The sequence below is a fragment of the Cinclus cinclus genome, chromosome 4 (assembly GCF_963662255.1).
Source record: "Cinclus cinclus chromosome 4, bCinCin1.1, whole genome shotgun sequence".
NCBI classification, from domain to species: Eukaryota; Metazoa; Chordata; class Aves; order Passeriformes; family Cinclidae; genus Cinclus; species Cinclus cinclus.
This window is the reverse complement of record NC_085049.1, coordinates 25006748-25023731: the sequence shown is the minus strand read 5'-3', so window position 1 is coordinate 25023731 and position 16984 is coordinate 25006748. Positions and strand designations below refer to the sequence as shown.

General features: G+C 44.2%; 2 protein-coding genes across 3 annotated transcripts; one reads left to right on the top strand and one right to left on the bottom strand.

Moving 5' to 3' along the window:
- Positions 1–3904: 3904 nt before the first annotated feature.
- MCAT (malonyl-CoA-acyl carrier protein transacylase) lies at positions 3905–6550 on the bottom strand. 2 transcript variants are annotated; one of them, XM_062490923.1, is made up of 4 exons: positions 5953–6550; positions 5760–5847; positions 5274–5491; positions 3905–4995 (listed from the first exon to the last, which is right to left on the bottom strand). In XM_062490923.1, exons 1-4 carry the CDS (start codon positions 6400–6402, stop codon positions 4573–4575), a joined length of 1179 nt encoding a protein of 392 aa, XP_062346907.1. In that variant the 5' UTR covers positions 6403–6550; the 3' UTR covers positions 3905–4572. The 2 variants fall into 2 exon arrangements, with proteins under 2 accessions (XP_062346907.1, XP_062346906.1); XM_062490922.1 differs by having other exon boundaries at positions 5760–6550.
- A 122-nt stretch (positions 6551–6672) lies between these two features.
- TSPO (translocator protein) lies at positions 6673–16080 on the top strand. The gene is made up of 4 exons (XM_062490921.1): positions 6673–6705; positions 12483–12683; positions 14366–14504; positions 15346–16080. The coding sequence occupies exons 2-4, from the start codon at positions 12496–12498 to the stop codon at positions 15520–15522; spliced, it is 504 nt and encodes a 167-aa protein (XP_062346905.1). The 5' UTR covers positions 6673–6705; positions 12483–12495; the 3' UTR covers positions 15523–16080.
- Positions 16081–16984: the final 904 nt, after the last annotated feature.

The following is a 16984-nucleotide window of genomic DNA, read 5'->3' as shown; positions in this document are numbered from 1 at the left end:
CTTTTAGTTTCCTTGCACCTTCTTTTTGCTGCTTGTTATTTATAATTACCTTCCCCTTTCTTCCCACAGACTTGCAGGCTTCCTGTCAGGTGTCTCTGCCAGAAGCTGGTGCCTGCAGCCTTGCTTGTTGCTGCCTTTTGGTGGGCCATGAATTATGGACTGTAGAATTACAACAGGAGGTCATTGCTGGACACTGACCGACATCACTAACACCCCAGTGGTGGCAGCTGGTTTGTTTTTCAAATTTACACTGTTAAAAATCTCTTTAATATTTAAAACCTAGGCTAGTGCTGGGTCACTGCTGTTTCATATCTTTTTTAAAGAAAAAACTTGTAAAATAAGGAGGTTGTTGCTGGATAACTGCCTTACTTGCTAGTTTTGAAATGTGACTCCAGGTGATTAGAAATTCTGTCTTTTTTGTGTTTATTTTAATGCAAGCATCTACTTCCTATAAATGAGTTTGTTAGAGACTGTGGATGTGTGGAAACTGAAGGCATGCTGGCCATCCTTTAAATTTTAATACTGTAAAAGCAATAGCAAAGACTAAAACCATGATACTTTTTTAAAATTAAATTGTTGCTTCAAACCTTCTGCAGTGATGTCTACTTTATTTTCCAAGACTTTGCTATCACACATTAATGGCAGTACCTTCTATCCCTTTTCAAAGTAAAACTAGGAGCTGCCCACAACAAAGCCCCAAGAACTGGATGTATTCTGAGAAGGGATTTTTCTCTGAGGATGCATGTCTTTTTGCAAGGCACGTGCTTGGGGGGAAATAGAAGCCTGAGGGGAACATGAGCACAACTTACAGGATGGAGATGGTCGAGGTGTCACCCTCCTGGGCTCTATGAGTGGCCATTAGGGCACAGCTGAATTTTTCCTCTCTCAACATCTCCCATTTGTGCCTGGTTATTCTTTCTATGTATCTATCTGAGTGCATCTTGTCTTTGCTGTTGAAGCTGGTTTTCAGTATCCAGCATTACAGACTCTCTCACTGAGAGAAAACGAAAGTGCATCTCTGTGGTTTGGGCATTCCCCTCAGCACAGGGGATACCTGTTTCTTGCCCAGACAAGCAACTCCTACCCTTAGCATATTTTTCAAACAGGAAACTACAATATTCAATGGATTTGTGAACTAAGTACTCATCAGAGAAGTTGGAGTTTCAAGTTCAAATCTCTGCTTTAAATCAAACAAGTGAAGTCTTGTCTCTTGCCTCTTTAGTGAAGACAAATGCCAAATCAAGTCAAATTTAAGCATATTGAGGAACATGCTTCCTCTCTTAATGGAATGCCACCTAAATCCAATTATGGTCCTAACTGCCCTTCTCAAAAAATGTTTCTGGAAGAAAGAAAAATGAATCTCCACAAGACTATTTCATTTGACTGTTTCATGCAAAGGATTTTGAAATATCTTTGAATGAATGACTTGAAATGCTGAGCCAAAGGAAAGCAGGCAAAGAAGGAATGTAAAGGATGATGGTTCCAGCATACCCCAGAAATTCAAGCAGCAGCAGCAGCATATATTCCACTGTCACGTTTTTGCAAAACGCTCTCAAGCTGATGTGCCCTTCAGCAGCAGCCAGGCAGGTTTTTTCTAGAAAAGCACAGTTAGCACACCTGGCACTGTAGTCACACGCAGGCCAGAAGTTGTCCCACATAGCCAAAAAACAGACCAAAGTTTTACAAGTGAATTTACTTCTCTGTTTAGCTCCATAATAGCAGTGTGATAGAAGAAAATATGTAAAGTTATTATTTAGTAAAGGGTAAAGTTTAACATCAGGAGGGTCTAATAAACAAACTACTAATGTGTAATAAAAGTACCAGCTGTGAAAAAACTGACTCTTCCCAGCTGAATCAATTTAATACTACCAAATAATTATTTCTAGATAAATAACCTTCATGCACAGGGGAGCAGTGATGAACAGGAGACTCTTCGCTGCCTATTTCATCTAAGAGCTGTGTGGGGTGACTCTGCTTTTTCCCACTCTTGTAATCCATAATGTAAGGCTTTGAATCACAAGAGAGGGGAATGTCATCACCCAGCATGTATGGGGCAAAACACAGTCTCAAGGAATACAAAATTCAATCCCAGCAAAGAAACAAGTGAAACACAAAGCAAATGCTATCCAAAGCCACAGCAATCAGCACTAGCTGGAGTACCAGGGAGCAGTCAGTGCCAGGGTCCTCTTTCACCTGTGGAACACAGTTAGTTAGTCCTCTAGTCACAGCCCCACAGTGACTCAGGAGAGCCAATGTTAATTCTGGTTTTTTTCACTGCACACTTCCTCATATGTGACAGCATTTACGGCACTTGATTTTCTTCCACATCCTGTTTCTGCTTGTTCATAGGCGAAGGAGCCACGCTGGTTTCTCATTCTCAAACATTCAGTTTCCAGAAGCAGAGGGGACTGATGAGCAAACACATTAAAGAAATACACAGAGATCCAGGATTTGTAATTACTTGGGTACTCTCTGCCCAGCCACTGCCAGTGTTACAGTGCATGTGAGGTGAGGCTGTGCTGATGGACAACACACAAAACCAAGCCCTAAACACTCTCCATACAGAGGTATAAAGACCTCCATTACACTTTCTCTGCTCCTAGAAATTGCAACATCAGCACAAAAAATGATTCCCTCTGGCTTCTGGTTTTGGAGACACAAAGTTCACTGAGGAGCAGCCTCAGCTCAACCACTGCACAAAAGAAAAGCAAATACCTGACAGTGGTGACAGGTCCTTCTTCCCACTAATTAAACAAAACCCACAAGACTCTCAGGAATGCTCTTAGGATTCAGATTTCCCTTCAGCATTCTGCAGCTGACAAAAGTGCAAAGGTTATCTAATGGTTTGCAAACAAGAGATTTCTAGCATGGATTTCCCAAAGAGCTTTAATTCCGAGCAAAGTGTACAACAAAGTGAAATGGGGGGGGAGGAACAAAATTACAGCAAGAACACTACAAATAGAAAAAAGGTCTCCAACATTTCCTCAGAAAGGTTAAATAAAGAAAGTCCAGAAATTTTAAAGCACTAAAATGAGTGCCACCAACATACCACGCTCAGTTTCAACTACCATAAAAGCTGGTTTGAAAGTCATCAACATTGCATTTGGTTTTACAAGGTGTGGTCAGAAACTTCTAACACAGGACAATCCAGTGTTTAATCTTATGAATGGGATTTAGTTGCATTATTCTAACCAATAATTCTAACTGAAGACTTTGGTATGTTTTTCTGAATAATTAACACCTTACCTGTAATGTAGGAGTCTTCACTGAAATAGTTTTTACAGTTATTCCAACCCTTAATCATCAGCCTCTAGCAGTCGAATGGTGAAGCTGAAAAATGCTTCAGTATTTTATTAACTGTTAATGTTTACACATGCTAAAAAGTGGAATTTGTACTGTAAGGGCAGGCACAGCTGCCAGCTTCAGTCCACAAAAGAACTGTTTAATAATACAGCCCACTTAGCAATGATAATAAGGGCCGGTGTTTTTAATTCACTCTCCCTGTCATAAATGTGAAATTACAGAATGATTGGTTTTGTAATTGGAACTTCTCCTGCATTTCCAAAATACCTTACTGAAGATGCTGTCAGTCATTTGATTTAAGTAACATATCCTGATTTTTTTTCTATATATCTGTTAAATGCAGCATGAAATACCAAAATAAAAAATACAAACTGGGAAATGGGAATCTTTTTACAGGAGGGTTTGGGACAACCTGCTGCTCTCCAGCTCATCATTTCTGCTGCCAGAAAATGAACATAATATTTTTATTAAACATTTTTTCCCCCCAGTGAACATTTCTTGTGTAACTTAGCACAACCAATGTGGCATTAGACAAATGAAGGGAAAGTTACTTCATCCACATGTGGACAGAGCCAATAATGATGCACCCCAAAGCATTAAAAATAGCAAGAAAAGCTTCATAGTTTATTTATAGTTTAACCTTGAGAAAATAATTTTTCTAGTAACATCATCGGCCTCACTCAGCTGCTACCTGGCAATGTGAACACAAAGTAAGAGAACTTTACATAGATGAACACCCCACAAGTCAATTGAATAAGAAAAGAGGAACATCAACACACTGAAAGCTGTTCCAACAAATGGCTCCTCTAAATGCACCCTCCAGCCCAGAGCAGAACCCGACACAACTTGGAGCCAACAACCCCTGCATTCCTGAAGATCCCTGCACCAGACAGCCAAGGCTACCAACTAGAACCTGAATCCACACCCAAAAAACTCCCCCAGAAAACAACCAATCAACCAAAAGAAAAAAAAAACCAGAAAGAACCTCAAGAGGGAAAGTTGCTTGCAGGATTGAGGATTGAGGCCAAACAACACCACTTGGCCTCTTTGTTGACAGCTTTGCAGTCCCGACACAGATGGAAGAGCCAAACTTTGCTCTCCCCTTTCCACACCTGAGAAACTTAAAAGAAAATGTTCATTGCAATCACAAACGTAGTGCTCTTTACATCGTGAGAAGCCATGAATGTTTTTAAGACTTCTTCTTTTGGGAGCACAAAGTTTTAAATCAGAAAAAAACCCAAGTTGTGTGGATTTTTCTCAAAAGCTTATTTAAGTCTCCACTGCTTCCTCATCTTCCAGAGCATCTACATGTTTATATTGTTTCCAGGCCTTTAAATTACATTGTTTGAGAATGGCTCCTAGTTGATTCCCGGGCCCCACTTCATACGTGTAAGGAAATTCTGTTCCTTGCTTTCTTTCATACACTGAGTGCATGGTCTGCTCCCACAGAACAGGTGACACCACCTGCTTCACTAACAGCTTCTCAATGTGCTTTGAGTGCATGTACTTTTTGCCATCAACATTGGAATACACACAGAACAGTGGTTTCTGAATTTCAATCGATTTTAGGACTTCAGCCAGTGGTTCTACTGCTGGTTCCATAAGTCTGGTATGAAAAGCCCCACTGACTGGAAGCATTTTTGTACGTTTAAAATAGTATTTTCGGGCATTCTCCTGCAAAAACTCCAAAGCCTATAAAAGAGAGAAAGAAGTGAGTCTTGCACAGCAAATGTTTTCTCAGTCACCCCACAAGAATCACCTCATCAGACTTACTGTGATAGAAGGGGATTCCTTTCCCTACCCAACAACTGAACACATGCCGGAAAACAAACCCACACACCAAACTTGTCCAAACTTTTGTTTGGACAAACTAAGGTGGTACACAACACCCACAAGGAAGTGCAAAGTAAAAGTTTTTAAAAAGTGAAATGCTCAGTTCAACTGAAGGAATAGTTACTCTGAAGCAATACCTGTAAGTGTCCTGCAATGACTCTGCTGTCTGGAAACAAATAGTTTGAAACTGTGCACACGGGGTTCTCTATACCCAGCGATTCACAGTGTTTACGGGCTTCCAGGCAGGCAAATTTGTAATTTGCCTCTCGCCGGCCGACAACCGAGAGCATTCCACTGGGGACAGCTTCCGACGCCTTTTGCATGGCTTCGGCGCGCACTTTCACCGCGTACAGCGCTACGGAGAGAAACAAGAGATGCGGCGTAAATGGGAGCGCGGGCACCTGCGCGCAAGAAAGAGCAGTTCTTCACTCTCGTGAAACGTCAACGCTTTTAATGCCGGATTACACACGTTAAAGCGAACAGTGGGAGTAAGAAAGTAAAATTCGTCCTCTAATTAAAAATAAAAAGCGGGAGGGACACAGTGAGAACAGGCAACGCTTGGGAAACAGCACGGGCCCGGGCTGGGAGATCCTAGCAGGGAGTTCCGCACGTCCCCCAGGCACCTTCGGCGAAGTCCAGGGCTCCGGCGAAGACCAGCGCCGCGAACTCCCCCACGCTGTAGCCGGCGGCCGCCACGCAGCGCTCCACGACCTGCGGGGACACAGAGCCGAGCGGCGCCTCAGCCGCAGCGCGGGCAGGCCCGAGGCGCCGCCGCCCGACCCCGGCCCGGCCCCCGCGCCCAACGCGGCCGCTCACTTCAGGCTGCAGGTGGTTGAGCTTCTCCACGGCGGCCAGGGAGGCGACGAACACGGCGGGCTGGCAGTGCTGGGTGCGGTCCAGCGCGTCCCGCGGCCCCTCCAGGCAGAGGGAGAGCAGGTCGTAGCCCAGCACCTTCTCGGCCAGGCGGTACATGTCCCGCACGGCGGGGTACTGCTGCAGCCCGCGGCACATCCCCACGAACTGGCTGCCCTGCCCGGGGAAGAGCAGCACCGTGCCCTCCCGGGGGCATCGCCGCTCCCGCCTCGCCGCCGCCGCCGCCGCGCCCGGCTCCTCGGCCTCCACCGAGCTCTGCAGGAGGTCGCTCAGGCTCGCCGCCCGGTCCCCAGCGCCGGGGCGGGAGCTGCCCCACCGCCGCGCAGCGCCGCGGAGGCCGCCGCGCCCGCTGCAGCCACCAAGCCGCCATGGCGCCGCGGCCCAGCCGCCCATGGCCGCCGCCCGGGAACGGGCGTTGCCACGGGAACGGGGCGGCCCCCGCCGGCAGCCCCTGCCGGGCCGGGCAGAGGGGACGGGAAGAGAGAGAGGGAGGGAGAGAAGGAGGGAACGAGGGCGGTCGGTCGAGCCGCCCCGGCGCTCGCCGCCCTCAGCTCCGCGCTCCGCCCTGGGCCCGGCCCGCTCCAGGCGCCTCAGCCCGCCCCAGGGCGGGGGAACCCGCGCGGCCCGGGGGCGGTGCTTGGCTGCCCCGGCAGAGCAGGCGCGACCGGCGGCAGCAGCAGCGCGGCAGGGGAGGAGGTAACGCCGGTGCTGCCCGCGGCGCGGCTCGGCTCGGGACGGGACGGGATGGGACGGGACGGGACGGGACGGGACGGGGAGCCCGAGGGGCGGTGCAGCCCCTCAGCAGGGCCCGGCTGCCTCGCCGGAGGGGCCGCCCTACCCCGCCCCAGCCCCCGCGCGGGTCCCGGCGCTCCCGGAGCGCTGCCCTCGGCTTCCCGCGGGTCGCGGAGAGGGTTGAGGGGGGCGATCCCGCTCCCCGCTGCCCACGACAGCCCCGTGCCGGTTCCCCCGGGCAGGACGGGACCTGCGGTGCCGGATAGAGATGGGCGGGGCGGCACCGCGCCGCCGCTCGCGGTCAGAGACGACTTGGGCAAACACGGCTTTCTGTGCCGGAGTTTAGCATAGGAAGTGCTTTGCAGAAAAAAAAACAAAAAGACAAAAAAACAAAAAAAAAACCACAAACAAACAAACAAAACCAAACCAAAAACAAACAAAAAAACCCCCAACCCACAAACACAAAATCATAACACACCAAGCTGGAAAGCTTATTCGTAATTTCTGTCCGGCACACGAGCTTGTCAGTGGTTCACAGCTGTGCGCGCACAGCAGAAAGGCAGAGCCCGTTCTCTGGTCCCGCAGGGATCGGCGGCTCTGCCGCGCACACGAGGCACATTCGCTCTCCGGAGAAGTTTTCACGCTGCTATTTAACTAACAAAAGGTATCTTCCTCAAGTCGCCGAAAAGAAAGGGGTTGGGTTTCAATTTTGAGTTTTTGAGTAATACTTATAAATCAGCCCCAAATACACAGTAGTGTAATTTGAACGTCCAACGACAAGATTATTTTTTAAAAAGTGAAAGTTGCCGTGCGGGAGTTGCAATTGTGTAACGACTTTGCATCAAGTAAGGTTATGAAACAGTATCAAGCATTGAGTCAGAGCAGCTCAACAAAAGAGACTGTAAAAAAACCAAGCTGCTCTAAGTGCAGCTTGGGAGAAGGAAAATGTGTACCAATAGCAAGAAATTATGTTGACTTTTTATTTGGGCCCGTTCCAAAGGATCACGGTGAGACATTTTTCTCACTTTTCTATTCTCTGTGCTATTTTGTAAGATGATTTCTTCCATTTGTGTCAGCCTCCACGTAAAATACCCAGAAGGGAGCTGCTCAAGTTAGCTGAAATATATGGATACAGAGGAGATATATGACATACATGTGACCATATCCCAGCCCATGGCTGCCTCTACATGTAACATAGGTGTCATGAGAAGAGATGGAGCAGTAAATGGCAAATTCCCCCAGCAGAGATCTTGCTCCAGTATGCATTTCAGTTCCCTGTATGTGAATAAATGACAGATTTATTTGCACAGCTTGTGCTCTGCCACTTTGAAAGAAGTGCAACCTGGGCAGTGAGAATTTATTTTCCATCTGTACACCTTGCATTATAGTCTTCAATAAATACTGTATATTCTAAATATAAATTTGATTTTAGTGTTGCAGCTTCCCAGGAATTAAAATCACAACACACATAAATAGTTTATCAATATAAATTAAGTAAGTTATCTAATTTTTCAGACAGCTATCTTGGGAAGAAGCTTTCTTCCTGGGGAAAATTTGCATGCTGTCTCTCACACCTGGGAAGAGCCTTATTTGCCCTTAAAAAAAACATATGGTAGGGGATGAGAGGGGGAGTAGGAGTCTTGGGGACCCCCTTGCCTGGTATGGTCCCAGCTTTGTCAGTCCATCTCCAAACACTGAGCACTGGGAACCCCAGGGCTGCCAGGGTGATTTAGCCCTGCTGGGAGATTTTCCTTTGTGTTTTTAATGTGATTTTTAAGCCCCATGTGATTGGGTAGCCAGCCCCAAGCTGCACAAGAAGGGAACTAATCAGAAGTTTTATCAGCACAGGGGTATAAGAAAATGGGATGAAAGCAGTTCTCCTTTCCTACCTACCTTCTCCTTCCTGCTGACAGAGTGCCCCAAGGAGGGAAAGGCACCTTCTTTCAGAGACCTCCTCAAGACAAAGAAGTGTTTTAGTTCATTTTTCATGAGGCTGAAGCAATCCAGCTGCTCTGTCATGATATATCTAATCCCACCTACAGAGCTCCTCATCCCCTTTTCCAGGAAGAGGACACAGAAAGCTTCTGTTAGTTTTTTCTTCATGTTATGTCACCATAGAAAAACAACAGAGAAGCCCAGTGGGCAGCAAGGTTAATTATTTGGGTGGTTTTTTTCCCTTTATTTTCCTTTTACTTTATGTAGCTGGAACCAACTTTGGGTAAATCAGATGTTTTCGTTATCTAGAATAATTATTCTAATATGTATGTAAAGTGGCCTAGTGCAGCCCTCACTGCACTGTTGAAACTGCCTGAGGTCACACTAGGGCTAAACAGAAAAGGGGCAGCATGATGAAGAATATGTTGCAGGGCAGAGATAAGACGTGGAAAAGAAGTAAACATTTTAAGTGTGTGTGAGAAGAAAATATTTCCAACCTTGGTGGTTCTTGGTGACAGACATCTGCTGGGCATGCTGTAGATATCATTCACAGACATCCAGCATTCTTCAATATGGAAATGAGGGTGCAAGAATATTGTGCAACTCACCCTGGAGCTGGGATATGATTAGGAAAGTAGTTATTATTTCTAGGTTGAGTAATGCTGCTGCAGCCAGTGGGGCTGTGTTAGCAAGTTTGTGGTGTGTAAGTTCTCACCAATTCATTTCAGATCATCAGCTGTACACTGAAAGGAAGGCAGGGCTAATGAACCTCTGTGCTTACATTACTTTTAGAAAATGTACAGGGTGTTCTGTAAACATTGCACAGCTCTTGTACTGCACAGGTAAACAAAGACTGCAGCACTGGCCAATGCACTGACTCTCCAGTGCCTCCTTGACTTTTACTCATTGTCTTGCTAAAGACCTACATCAGGTTACTAGAGACAGACAGATGTGGCCTCTTCCATGCTGTTTTCTGACTTACCTTTGCTTTTTATGTAAAGTTGATACTAGTATTTAATTTCTTGTGAATGAAAACACAGGGACTCCCACTGCTGATGGACAGCTGTGGTCCTGCTGCCAGCACATCTTGCTGCATGGTTTTGTCCCTCCTTCTCTTTGCAAGACAGAATTTTGCCATGCTTGGGAAATCCAGAGAGACACTACTGGAAAACACAGCATATAATTAATTAGTAGTAATAGTAGTTAAAAGACTGGGACAGCAATATCCAATTCCAGCCAGTATGTTCAGTCTCTTAATTTCTATTTCCTCCCCTTTGCTGTGCATGAGTGGCTTCACTTCTCTTATTTCTTTGCTTTGTGCCTTCCCTATTTCTTTTTGCCTGCCTGGATTTCTTTCTCTTAAGAATTATTTCAGTGTTCTTCCTCCAGCATGCATGGGTACATAATTTATTCACTAAAGACTGCCACAGAGCAGTATTGTTTCAGTTTTGTAGTATTTAGCACTGTCAGCTTGCAGAACACTTTCAGACTTTCCCTGGGAGGAAGCTGACAGAACCCTTGACAAACTTGAGTTTCTGTGCTGCAAGGAAACCACCCTTATATTGTTAGCATCCAAATAAAGCATAAAACCCTTTGGGCTCTTGCTTATCACTTTTGAAAAAATAGTATTGGCAGCCACAGTGGAGTTGGATGTATCACAGCATGTACAGAGAGCTAAGCCTGGCCTCCCTGTAGGCAAAGCAAAAGGGTTAAAAATTAGTGACATCTTACTAACTTTTAATTTCTAACTTAACCTTTGGGAATTACTCATCTGAAGGCCAAAGAGAATGCTTGTGCTCAGAGCTCTTGTTCCATCACATCTTGTTGCTCCTGCACGTGGCAATTGCTTCACATCCCAGTAAAAGCAGAGCCTTTCATGCTGTTAGTGGGGATGACAAGTAGTGCACAAGGTAGATGACAGCCTGCTTCCTTGGGAAATAACAGCACAGATCTAAGTGCAGGAGAACAGGGGAACTCCTCTACTCCACTTAAGATGCGTCCTCATAAGTGGAATCCACTAGGCAGAAGTATGGCAGCAATGAGCACTGCAGATTTTTCCTCCCTCCCTTGTCCATCCTCCACCCAAGACCTAATTGATCCTATCACAGAGTGCCACATTGTCTTCCCTATTATCCTTCTCCCCAGCCTCAGTTCTGAATCCTTTCCTATTTTTTTCCCCCACCTATTCAGTCTTTTGTTCTGTTTTTGACCTTGACTTGTATCTCTGATGGCTTTGTCTGCTACCTTTTTTTTGTGTATATTTCTATTCATTGCCAACTTCCCCTAAGTCCACAGCCCTGGCCTACCTGCCCTTTCTTGTTTTCCCCTCTCAACTTTTCTCATCCTGTGTGCCTTACCAGTCCTCCTATGCTCACTTCGCCTCACTTCTGCTTCTATCACCAAGATTTCTCTTGATCCCATGCAAATTGCATTGTGGTCCCAGCCACTGAAATCTCACATTAAATTAGTGTGGGCAGAGCCCTGACTGCAGGGACAAAACCACAGTGCAAGAACTCCCTTGCGGCCCAAGCTTACCCCGATGTCCAAACAGAAATTCACTGGGTCAGAGATGTGACAATGCAACCTCATCTGTGCCATTTCCTATCAGTTAAAGCACATCTGCCACAAGTAGGATTTCCTCTTCCCCACTCCCTGCCTCCTCATCCCAGCAGTCATGACTATAGCAATAGAAGCTTTGAAGTCCAGGGAAAGTCAACAGCCAAGATAGTATCAATATGGCACTTTTGTCTGACAAGCGTCTGAAATGCTCACTGATCTAAAACTTCATTTTCTCTCCTGAGCCTTCTGCAGTTGCTCTTTCCCTACTGCTGCATTTTCTCATAATCTCCTGCATAACAGATGAACAGGAATTCGGTGTATTTACCTACTGTATATTTGAGAAAATATCTTTCAGTTCTGCCCTTTTTTTTTAATTCTAGCTCTAATGTTTACATTTCAGTAAACTAAGCACAGCTCTTCTGCAGCATTTGGCTTTTGGCCAGAAAATCTGCAATGAAGCTTCTTCCTCTTTCCTTGCTTGCTTGGTTTTCCTGCTGCCTGTACCCTAACTAAAGCAGCATGGTCTAGCAGAGCAAGGCAGTACTTATCCCTACTTCTGTAGGCAAATTTAATAGGCTTGGCAGCTACAATTGCTGCAACTGATTGAATGCTTCATGAAGGAGCCAAACGTGTACTCCCCATGTATGCCGATCGCCTTCCTTGTTTAGCAAAACATCGTTTAAGTACTTACCTTCTCGTTGTCTTCCCTGGTGTTTGTTTTCCAAGGCAGCTTCTCAAGTGTCTGCTACTGATTCACATCCCTCTGGCTCCCACTGAGCATCCTGCAGACAACAACTCACATTATTTTGCTTGAAATGCTTTCCCAGGAAAGCACATGCTCTTTTCTTCCTTGGCTCTGCCACTTCATTGAGGGAATGCAGAAATACACACTTCTTAATGCGTTTATTTATTTTCCAAGTGCTGTTCATATAACATCAAACTGCTTTATTCCTCTGCCATACTTATGGGTGAGGATAGTTCTATAGTAAGATTCAGTAATCTCCATGCACTCAGCTGAGAGGGAAGTAAAGGCCCCACTTCCCACTGGCTCCCCCCTTCCCAGGGACAGATTCCTTTACATGTGTATTGGTATAAGATCCATTAATTTCAGCTGCAGTCTCTCACAGTGACAACACTAGGCTGTGGATCAGATCTGACATAGCTATTTTAAAAACCTGTTAAAAATGGAAACTTCTGCAGATGCATTTTAAAAGTTCTCTGCCAATCAGTGTTTGGTTTTGTTTCAGGTTCACTGTCTCAATGGAAGTGGTACCAGCCTGGGCCCCAGCAGTAGGCTTCACACTCCTGCCACATGCAGGAGGATTTTTAGGAAGTAATATAACCAAAAGGGAAATCCCAACATGGTATGAAACTCTGCAGAAGCCATCCTGGTGTCCACCTAACTGGGTGTTTGCTCCTGTTTGGGGAACTCTCTATACATCTATGGGGTATGTTTTTCACACTGTATTAAGGCACTGACCTGATCTCAAAGTTGCATTTGTTATAATGCTGAACCAGAGGACTATGACTGTATTCCTGTGGCTGTATATTTGTAAGAAACTGTGTCAAGCTGCCTCTTTAACAGGTAAAAACATGTTTTGGGAGTTGTGTGTGGGTTTGATAGGACATTCTGTATGCACAAGCATCCACATCAAAAGCAGGAGCTCAAAAAGTTGCCATTAATTTGCTTTCCTCATTCATTCTGAGGGGAAGACCTGCCAAGCTGGAAACAGTGAAGCAAGGCAGCACTGTTATTTCTTCTAAGCATGTCCTTCAGTAGTTTTAAGAAACTTTTTAAAAAAGGGGTGGGGAAAATTAGAACTGTTCTAATAGAGCTCAATAACGCAATGGATGAAACTGAATGCTAGATTGGCACTTCCACATTCTCTTATTTTGATTTCATTTTCTTTCCACAAAAGCTTTGTAAGTTTTATAGCCTCATGCCCTTGTCCCTCCCCACCAATATTCTCATTTCTTTCTCCTCATACAGACTGTACTTTTTAACTTAAAGTGGAATACTTATGTATTTGAAGATTTAACATTTGAATGAGATCATTACTGACCTGTGAATAAAAACATGCCTTTTTATCAAGGAGAAAAGAGCTGGGGGGTGGCTTTCCCAACTTCCTTCAAGTTGATTGCACAATCTGTAACCCTGTGTCTGGATTCCTCACCACGAATCTGGATAGTGATGCAAGTTAAATACCTTAAAAAGGTCCAGATTGTGACAGTTTATCCATTTTGGTAATAGCAGAATCAGTGTATCCTAAGGTCTTGTTTATGTATTATACATCCAGCCCAGTGAAAAGATCATTCTTAGTGCCAGCCTTCTCTAATCCATCATGCACACACATTCCTTGAATGACCAAGATACTTCATTCCTCCAGAATCGCTTAAATATATGGAAAGCAACAAATAACTAAAAGCAAGATTTAATAAGCTTACCTTCCTTTCTTGACACAGCTTCCTTAGATTTGTACATCATGATCTTGGTCTGAAGTTGAAGTTAGACATATGAACAAGTGTAAGTCCATGCTGTGCTCTGGAAATCACTTAGGAAACTGAAGTTTCTGATGCTTACCCTGCCCAAACCTTGTCTTCATTATTCTCTGCAATCAAACTGCCGAAAGAGCAAAGCTGCATTGTTCAGTCCCTGTGAAAGTAATGAAAATGACTAAAGGGCTCTTCCTGCTCCCCATACTCAACTCTGCTTTGGGAACCCACTCAATGCCATTCATTTAATCCACTTCAGAAGTGGGCTTTCATTTATTTAAAAAAAAAAATCTTTAAAATACCATGTCCCGGTACTAAAGTAAAGTTTCTTCACTATTTGCATCCTAGACTTGTTTCCATTTCAACAAGGCATTCTTTTTAAAGACTGAAATGCAGTAGATCTGCTTCTATGCACTTAAAAGTGAGAATTCTGGCACGATTGGAATTTTTTACTCTTCATGTTGTTATCCAGAGCAGCTGATCAAGCCTTTACTGTCAGTTACTTTGCCAAGTAGGGCCTGATATCTAAATCTCTCCAATTAATCTAGAGCCTGGCACTGAAGTTATTTCATTGATCAAGAATGTGTAGTAGCTTTGAACAGTGTAGTGAATGACACTTCCCCTTTGCTTTCTGCAGATATGGCTCCTACCTGGTGTGGAAGGAACTGGGGGGCTTCAATGAGAAGTCAGTGGTTCCTCTGGGTCTGTATGCAGGGAACCTGGCATTGAACTGGGCATGGACTCCCATATTTTTTGGAGCTCACAAAATGGGATGGGTAAGTGAAATATTAAGTTTTCAAACCAAAGGTTCCTACTCTTATTTACAAGATATTAGCATGAAAGGTTTGTGTCATAATCTTTTCTCTCTGAAAATGCGTCTGAATACAAAATACAGCTTGCAGAACTTCTCTAAAATTCTCTTTAATGCATGCCAGCAGCCACCTGAGAGAATTTACAGATCTAGACCATCCTTAAATTAATAGATTTCAAACAGTTTCTGACAGCCTTTGGTAAGAGCTTTGTGTGACATGTTTTTAGGAAACATAAACATTTATACCTTATTGCAATTCCTAGGTCTCTCTGGCAAACAGCAGTAATAACATTATTCAGGTGATTAACACCCCTTTTAGAAAAGACTCATTTTCTGCAGCTCTCTGAAGAGAAACAGTTCAATTGTCCTCAAAAATAAGAATTGGTAATAAAAAATAGAAAATATTTGCCTGGTTCTCTAGCTGTACATGCAATGCTGTAACAGGGAAAGACACTGCAATCCACCACAGATTTATTCACACCTCATTTCTTCAGGTGACATGAACAAATTGGACAGGTTTGCTTGCTCCAAGTCACTCTGGGAAGTGTCTCACTGCCCACTAAAGAGGGTATGGGTGACAGAGACTTCACTCTCCCTCTCTGCTCCCAAATGTAATGCCCTTTCTTGTGTTATGACTTGAAGTGGTTTGTAACTCAGCAGAAATCTATAATCTTTTTCTGCTGGCTTGTTTTCTGAGAAGGATTTAACTCGCAGAGGGATGGAACAGGTGCCAGAGCTAGGTGGAAAGAGTGACACACAGGAAATATAATGAGTAAAAACAACACTAACCACCTTCTCTGTTTCAGGGGTTGGTGACTCTCCTGCTTACAACTGGTACAGCAGCAGCTACCACTGCTTCCTGGTATAACATCAACAAAACAGCAGCTTATTTGATGGTTCCTTATTTAGCCTGGCTAAGCTTGGCTTCTGCACTCAATTATCGGATCTGGAAAGACAATTGCAACAAGAAAAAACCTGAATAAGCAGTTTTCAGCCAAAACCATTTTTTTCCCCCTCAATAACTATATAAAAAGTTATGGCCTTAATTCTAGCTGAACTACTGCTACCATTACTTTGGTAATTACAAGCTGACAAAACAAATACAACTTTATTAGGCAAGCCACAAAGGATTGTGTATGACTGGGTTTCCTAGTAAACTAAAAGTCTTGATTAAAAAGTGGTTAAGTGCCATATTGCAGTATTATATGTTACATGACAACAGCATTTTAACTGTTACCAGAAGAAAGCAGGAAATCAAACTTCCTTATGTTCAAAGGAAGAAATCCAGCCTCACACTAACTTAGTTTCCAGAAAGGTGTTCTGAAGAGCGACAGGCATGACTGTGGTCTGAATCTTTCGTATTTACCACTAGGCACAATGCTTTTGTGCTATGATGTGTCCCACTACAGCCATCAGGTATTTGTCTTCTGGCCGTTGTACTCTGGAAACATTTAAGACAAGCTCTTTTTAACAATTTGTGCTTCCGCACTTTGAAGAACTGTACATGCATTCAGCTAAATGCATTAAACTACATGTAAACTTTATAACCTTGGTTCCTTGCTGGTATTGTTTAAATTGTTTTGAGCAGAAAAACACTGAAGGCAGCAGGATGCTACAGCCTCAAAGACAGCCCCTTCATCTCTTCTCACCTTTGCAATGGCCAAGACAAACCAGGAAATTCAGAGCACTTGTAAAGAAACTGTGAGAGTCACAACATTTCATTAGTAAAATGTGAGTAAGGAACCAAACCAGTTTGGGTGCCCCTGAGCAGGAGGCCAGCATGGTGTGAGCATCACTTCTGGCTGTGCAACCATGCTCTCCCTTCTGCCCCACCTGCACAGCAATTGGATTTTCCCAAGTTTATTTCTCCAGCCTATGCTCTAATCAGTGGAACAGAGCAGGTTCCTGCAGACCAGCCTGAAATAGCCTCAAATACTCCTTTATATTCCTGATCATGAGGGATAACGTGCTGCATGTTTGAAAAGTTTGAAGCAAGGTTTAGAACATTTACACAATTTCATAACTGTACTTTCTTCTCAAACATATCCTAATTGCGGCAAACCACCTTAAATAATTACTACCCATACAATATATATCTCATGACAGACAGCAGAATTTTTTGCAGCTTGCACATAAAATCGCTGAATGATAAAATCTCCAAGTGACCCTGATTTGGGGAAAATTAGAAATTATTCATTTCAAATGGGCACCCTGCTGCCAAACACCCTAAACTTTGAAGTCCAAAGACTGTTTGGGCTTCTAGCAGAGTTTCCAAAATTCCTTTCATTCCTTTAGGCTTCTGCCTTCCTGTGCTGCTCCAGACATTGCCTCCTGCTCACTTCCTCAAAAATCTGGTTTCTTTAAGGGGCAGGCTAAGGATGACAGCCAACAGTACAAGGTTCCTAAATGCTGTGGGGTTTATTCTATATTTTTGTGGGTAAATAA

Bases quoted from the DNA above. Each gene is read 5' to 3' on its own strand.
- MCAT (XM_062490922.1), bottom strand. From the start codon at position 6,402: ATGGGCGGCTGGGCCGCGGCGCCATGGCGGCTTGGTGGCTGCAGCGGG. The intron at 5,492-5,759 runs GTGCCTGGGGGA...TTCTCTCCGTAG, and splicing joins AGCCCTGGACTTCGCCGAAG to CGCTGTACGCGGTGAAAGTG. The intron at 4,996-5,273 runs GTATTGCTTCAG...TCTCTTTTATAG, and splicing joins TCATTGCAGGACACTTACAG to GCTTTGGAGTTTTTGCAGGA.
- TSPO (XM_062490921.1), top strand. From the start codon at position 12,496: ATGGAAGTGGTACCAGCCTGGGCCCCAGCAGTAGGCTTCACACTCCTG. The intron at 12,684-14,365 runs GTATGTTTTTCA...TGCTTTCTGCAG, and splicing joins ACTCTCTATACATCTATGGG to ATATGGCTCCTACCTGGTGT. The intron at 14,505-15,345 runs GTAAGTGAAATA...TCTCTGTTTCAG, and splicing joins GAGCTCACAAAATGGGATGG to GGGTTGGTGACTCTCCTGCT.